At 36.9% G+C, this 6,467-nt stretch overlaps 1 protein-coding gene across 1 annotated transcript; it reads right to left on the bottom strand.

Moving 5' to 3' along the window:
- Window positions 1-5,596: 5,596 nt before the first annotated feature.
- On the bottom strand, window positions 5,597-6,215 carry LOC149954413 (uncharacterized). Its single transcript, XM_090169888.1, has 2 exons — window positions 5,880-6,215; window positions 5,597-5,836 (listed from the first exon to the last, which is right to left on the bottom strand). Exons 1-2 carry the CDS (start codon window positions 6,213-6,215, stop codon window positions 5,597-5,599), a joined length of 576 nt encoding a protein of 191 aa, XP_090026014.1.
- Between the last annotated feature and the right edge of the window lie 252 nt (window positions 6,216-6,467).

Genomic DNA, 6,467 nt, shown 5'->3' with positions numbered 1-6,467 from the left:
TTTCATTTTGCCCAAATTTATTGGTAGGTAAAATACTGACCCAAAATTTGGGTAACAATTGACCCAAAGTGGGTAGAATTTGACCAAACCTTTGTTAGCGTGTAAGGTTTTAACTTTTAAAGTAAAAATGTTGTCCATAAATCTGTATCAAATCTCGGGGTGGTTTATAATTTTTGTTTCGATTTTTCCCATGTGTAAATTAGCGATCAATCCTGACAACGGCTTTCCCATTGCAAAACCTTCTCTTTGTTTATAGAATTGTCCATTAAATTGAAAGAACGTACTTTTTTGACTAATTTCGCTAAGTTTAATAATAGTATCTATACTTAGGGATGTCCTATTTTTTTATGATTTATCGGATTCTAATTCAAGTTTTATATCTGGACTGATAAAAATACATAAAGAGATTCATCCTTTAAGATTTATTGTGTCATTAATAAATAATGTGTCATATGCAACAGCTAAAATGTCAAAATCATTAAACCTTTAGTAGGTTATAACAGACTTAATTTAAAAAACTGATATGACTAAATGGATACATTTTTAAATTATCCTGTAGATGAGAACATTTAATTATGCAGTCTAAATGTCATAGGTCTATATATTAAAGTACCGGTTGATAAAGCCTTAGACGTCCTAAAACTGTTGATAAGGAAATATTTTAGGAATCGTAAAATTTAGTTTAGATTTAGTGCTTGACCAAGGGTCACATACCCGAAAGTTTGCAAATTTTAACGTTTTTAATAATTCTAACATTAAAATATTGTTTTCAACCATGAAGTCGTTTTATTTAAATAGTTTCACATTTCCATCACTGACTTTGTATGATCGCCATACTTTAACGTAGGCCAATAAAATGTTAACGCCAAAAATTAGAGATGGTTCGTATTTTAACCATTGGAGGCTAAGAAGTCTAAAAGATTCTGATTTTATTATTATAAATTATTATTACTATTTTTCATGAAAGGTTTTTGATCAGGATGAACAATTTGAAATATTGGAATAAATTTGTTTCCCGACCTGCGATTATTCTCCCCACCTTTAAAGTTGAGATCTGGGTAGTTTGACAAAATCAACTCTTTTCAATCCCGTTTGTCTTGTTCTAACCAACATAAGTTGAAATATCAGCGTTACCAGCTTCGAGAACGTATTCGAAAAATTTGTCAGCTGTTGGTGAAGAGCAAAGCTGTCAAAAATCCCAACTCAATGTCTTAGAACGACTGACCTTGGGCTATGATAAAGAGATCCATCTAGATTTACCAAAGATAGAGGGTAATCGCTCAAGTTGTATTTCATTGTTTCTTTCAGTGTTAATATTCGGTCGTTTCACGCACCAAAAGCCTTGAAATAGATTAAAAGTAAAGTAAGGAAGTGTTTAAAAAACCTGATTTAAACAAAAAAAACCTGGTTTAAACCAAATAAACCGGGTTTTTCGGTTTTTATGAAAAAAAAAACGGTTTTTTTCCCAACCCTGAGCTTACTTCATATTACGTTTCGAAGAAATATATTTCAGTAACTTAACTTCATCTACTTCTGATCATTCTAAAACATTGTTTTGAATTAAAGAGTTTCAAAACTAGTATTTATTGGCGATACAACTATTGAGTCGAGTGAAAGTCAGTCAGTTTCCTATTCTTGGAGGAATTTAAAATAAAATAAAAAATCTACCGAAGCTATAATGCTTATGATAACATTTTTTTTAAAAAGCATCGTTTTGCACTAACATCAACCCTTCTGGGTGTGATCAACCAATACAAAACATTTCAGTGAACTCGTCTAAAATCCCGTTTTTTATAATATTTAATTTTTTTAACTAATCGGGTTGTGATTGAATACGTCTGAAGATTATTTGTTGAAAACTAAAAAAAATAGCTGCTGTAAAGTAGGTCATGGTTGAATTTATAATTGATATTTCGTAATCGCCCATTACCACATTGGATTATTATTCATCACACCAGTTCGATTAAATGCCTACAAAGTTAGACTTTCTCTGGAAGAACACAGTTCTCAAGTCGAAGCAAGGTACCATCATCCCAGGTAGCAACAACACGTATATAAGACGTGTATTCTTATAGTTTTTAAAACGTGTGAAAACACGTGAGATTGACGTTTATCATGTCACCAGTTAATACGTGATTTAGCACGTGTTTTTATGGTATATATTACGCTTTTGATACGATTATAGTAAGTATGTTCTCTATGAATTTATACGTATTATAAATGCTTAATTACAGCAAAATAACCGATTATTGCGTTTAATATTGTGTTTTATACTGTTTAAAGCGTCACATTTTAGTAGGTTTTCACATTTATTTCGCTTAGAAGCAGATCATATTTTAAGATAAACTTAATTGTTTTGTGGGTATTTCGCGACATATTTTCATATATTTCGGGAAGAAGTACTTCGTATTATACGATATATTTGTAAGTTTCTCAGAATGAAAGTAGCGTCTTGTTACGATTAATAATTATTTAATAATTTATATAAAATTCGTGCCATTTACAGTTGTAAACTTTTACTGAATTTCTTATATAGAAAGTAAATTTACCTGCTTTTCGGTACTTACATTTTTGCTACTGAGCATTTTAAATTAAAATCATTAATTATAATTAGAAGTTTAATTTAAATCAAGGAATACCTCCTTGATTTAAATGAAACTTCTAATTATATAAATTCCTGCGTAATAATGAAAAATAAATTCTCAAGCATTAATTATATTTAAAAACATTTTATTGTATTTAAAAACATTTTATTATATTTAAAAAGTACAATTTTTTGTTTTGTAAATCCTAATCCGACGATTCCTGTAATGAATTTAATAGCTCATCTGACTTCCTTTTTTTTGGCTTTTTCCTTTTGCTTCATTCTACCGATTGCTTGTTTTAACCACTCTTTTATGGCATCCTCTATCTCTTTTTGTGGCGTTGTCTGGCACAGGTGACTTTCTCGTGTGGCACCTTTATAAAATTGTATAGTTAAATTACTAATTAGATAATTTTTAAATGATAATTTTCATATATACTGTGTCAATTATAACGAACCAACAACTACATCTTTTATTTTTAGCCCTTTAAAAGAATGTTTATTATGTCCCGTCCAGTTAAAAGCTTGGGGGAGGACATCACTCAGCACATGCGAGATAATTCTTTGGGTGACATCTCCTACACTTTTTCCACCTAGGCCACCCAAGAATGAAATCTACAAAAAAAAATATAATATGGCCCCTATCAAATTTATAAACTTATGAAATTTAACTAATGTAAGTTGATTTGGTTTTTCTTTCAAAAAGTTTTAAACTTTTTCTAAAGCTTGTAAATTAACAACGGGAAAGTTTAAGTTGTCCACGTCAAGCTTCGTGTATGTAGGAGTTTTTTGCACTCAAAGTCTATTAACCATGCGAGCGGTGGCATTATTTTGAGCTTTCAGGTTCTCCATTTCTCGAAATAATTTTTCAGAAACTGAAATGGTTAAGCTATAACAAACACTCGTAACTATTAATATAAAAACTTACCATTTTTAATTAGTTTGATTACATCCCATTGACCACTATAGTGGTCGGCATTATCCATCCATTATCCTAGGAAATTTCGGTTATTTTTCAAATAACCACCAAAATCAGTTATTTTTATCCGTTTTTCTACTTCTAGTTAATTGTAAAGATAATTTCATTTAGAAAAGTCAAAAAACAAAAGAAATCCGATAATATAACTTTAAACCTAAAAAAATGATATATATTGTTTAATCACTTAAGCTTACTTAGATAAAAAAATATATTTTACTTGTAAGTAAGCTAAGAAATTAAGCGGGTCGGATAAATTATTGGAAAAAGACGAAAAGAAGATTATCTCGAAGTGATGTTTGCCTGTTATTTTTTACAATTGATAATTTATATCAGATATTCCTCAAATAAGAATTGATTGAATAAAATAGCTTAGTTACCCAAAGCCATCAATTATTTTTTTCGTTTTATTCATTTTTTGAAATATGGAAAGATAGTTTTGAGAAATATACTTTTAAAAATAAATGTATCTTATAAAATAGCTATTATAACTGAAAAAAACCTTATTTCTATTCTTCCATTAGATTTAGTTCACTTAGAAAAGTCAATCTATTGAATTGCAAGTTTCTAAAGTAATTAGTTCTGATAAATTATCTATAAATGCCAAATGAATTAATGAATATCTCAATATATGCCGAATTAAAAAAATATTATAGTAAAAATTTCCAATATCCAATTTTTAGTTCCATTATTTTGAACGCTACCTGTTGGTCATATATCTGTAATTTATTACGTGAATTATTTTCATTAGGAATATTAAATTATTTTCATTTTTGCTAAATTATGAATTCTGGTGGTGATTCGAATTATGATCTTCCTTGACGCCATGAAGCTTCTTTAGTTAAATTAACTCCTAACGACTTCGTCGCAAAGGAGCAGCGGGACAAAGGGTTAAGAACCCACTTCGTCGAGACTAGGAGGAGCGCTAATCGTACAGGTCCTAGTACGTAGCAAGGGCCTTCCGGAACTGAGCACGGCCAGGAATGTCTTTTAGGTACTCCGGAAGGGAATTCCACTTTTGAATGGAGGAGGGGAGAAGTGAATGTTTGCGGACGGCAAGTCTGAAGCCCGGGAGTATCATAGAGGGGACCCGATTCCCTCTTGGTGGGCGACGCCAGTCGGACAAGACCACCGAGACGAGGAGCGATGAACCACGCTATTTACGATAATGAGACGCTTAAGACGGTGGTGCAAAGCTAAGGTGTCCCATTTGTTGTTCTTGAGCACGTTTGTCATCGACGTACGCCACGTGAATCCAACGCTGGTCGCGAAGCGAAGGGCACGCCGCTGGATACTGTCAACTGCGTGGACGCCACTTGCAGTTGATGGGGACCAGATGGCGGAACAGTACTCCAGGATCGGAAGGACGTAGGTTTTAACCCCTAATGACTTCTTCGCGAAGGAGCAGCGGGACAAGTGTCAGCGAATGAAACCCAAGGTCCTAGCGGCTTGGACAATGACACGGTTGATGTGGGTGGCTCACTCCATAGTGTCTGTTAAGGTCACTCCCGAGATATTTTTGAGAGGAGACTATGCACGGGTCAGCGCCTTGAAGGACATATTTCGCTGAGTGAACTGGCTGAACAACTCTGCAAAGAGAGAGAGCTGAGCAATTTACAGCGTTTAGCGGTAGCAGCCACTGCTCACTCCAATTGCCGATGGTTTCGAGGTCAGATTGAAGAGTAATGCAGTCCTGTGTCGAGAAGATCGGCCTGGAGAGTGCTATGTCATCTGCGAAGATGTAAAGTTGGGAGACAACGTTGTCTCCGATGTCGTTGATGTAGATGATGAAGAGGAGAGGCGCTAGGCCCGATCTTTACGGTACGCCAGACGAAGCAGGGAGCCAGTCGGAGGTGGCATCGAGGAGTACCACTCGAAAATCCCTGTTCTCGAGGTAAGCAGGGTCTAATACCTGACCTTGTAAAGTTTGACCTTGAGGAGCTCATGTGGAACCAAATCAAAGGAAAATGATATCCACTCGGCCGGCTTGCTCCAGCCCAGAAGTCCAGGCGTCAACGCGGCAAAGGAGCTGGGTTTCAGTGCAGACGCCACTTCCTGAAACCATGCTGGGACGGACTTATGAGGTTGTGCTGGATGAAGTGAGCCGAGATGGCGGAGGCACTGGCATGCTCGTTGGCTTTGAGGACCGGCGACAGGAGTGCAATCGAACGGTACTCTGTTGGGTCAGACTTGTCGTGACCGAGGCCGCTCTTAGGGATCGGCGTGACGTTGGCCCGACGCCAGTCATCCGGGATTTCTCCCGTGTCGTAGGAGAGCTGGAAAATGACAGTCAGAAGAGCGGCTAAGACATCGGCACACCTGCGAAGGACCACAACATGGATGCCGTCTGGGCCCGGAGCTTTTTGTGCTTTGATGTTTGTGAGGAGCTTTTATGTTGAACATTGGTGGGGCACGTGCTTCTAGGAGAGGAACGGTGTCCACATCGTACGATGGAAAATAATGCCGGAAGGTGGAAGCCAGGAGATTAGTTTTTGCGGCTGCAGTGGTGTTTGACTGCCCTGAGCCAGAGTGGTCAGGGACTCCAGTCACTTTCACCTTCATAGAGACGAGCTGGTAGAACTGCTTCCTGTGGGTAGTCAGGTCGGAAGCCAATTGTCGACATGATGGGTACGCGGGCGTATTGGACGGTGGCATGATGTCGAGTGAAGGCTTGCATGTTAGCAGCCGTAGGATACAGCTGAGAACGATTATAGCGACGCTTCGTGATACGCATCAGGCGGCGGATAGAGGAGCCAACCTACGGGAGATTATGTCGAGAGGAGAGCCTCTTCATCGGAACATGGGCAGCGATCGCCTGGATGATGGTAATAGTGAGTGCGCTCCACGCCTCTGCAATAAAAGTGGTGGCCGTCAGGTTAACAGTTGCCAGCGACCTCTCCATAGCAA

This window comes from Leiobunum rupestre, chromosome 3, assembly GCF_980474605.1.
Source record: "Leiobunum rupestre chromosome 3, qqLeiRupe1.1.hap1, whole genome shotgun sequence".
In the NCBI taxonomy this organism is placed as follows: domain Eukaryota; kingdom Metazoa; phylum Arthropoda; class Arachnida; order Opiliones; family Sclerosomatidae; genus Leiobunum; species Leiobunum rupestre.
This window is presented reverse-complemented; position numbering and strand designations above follow the sequence as displayed.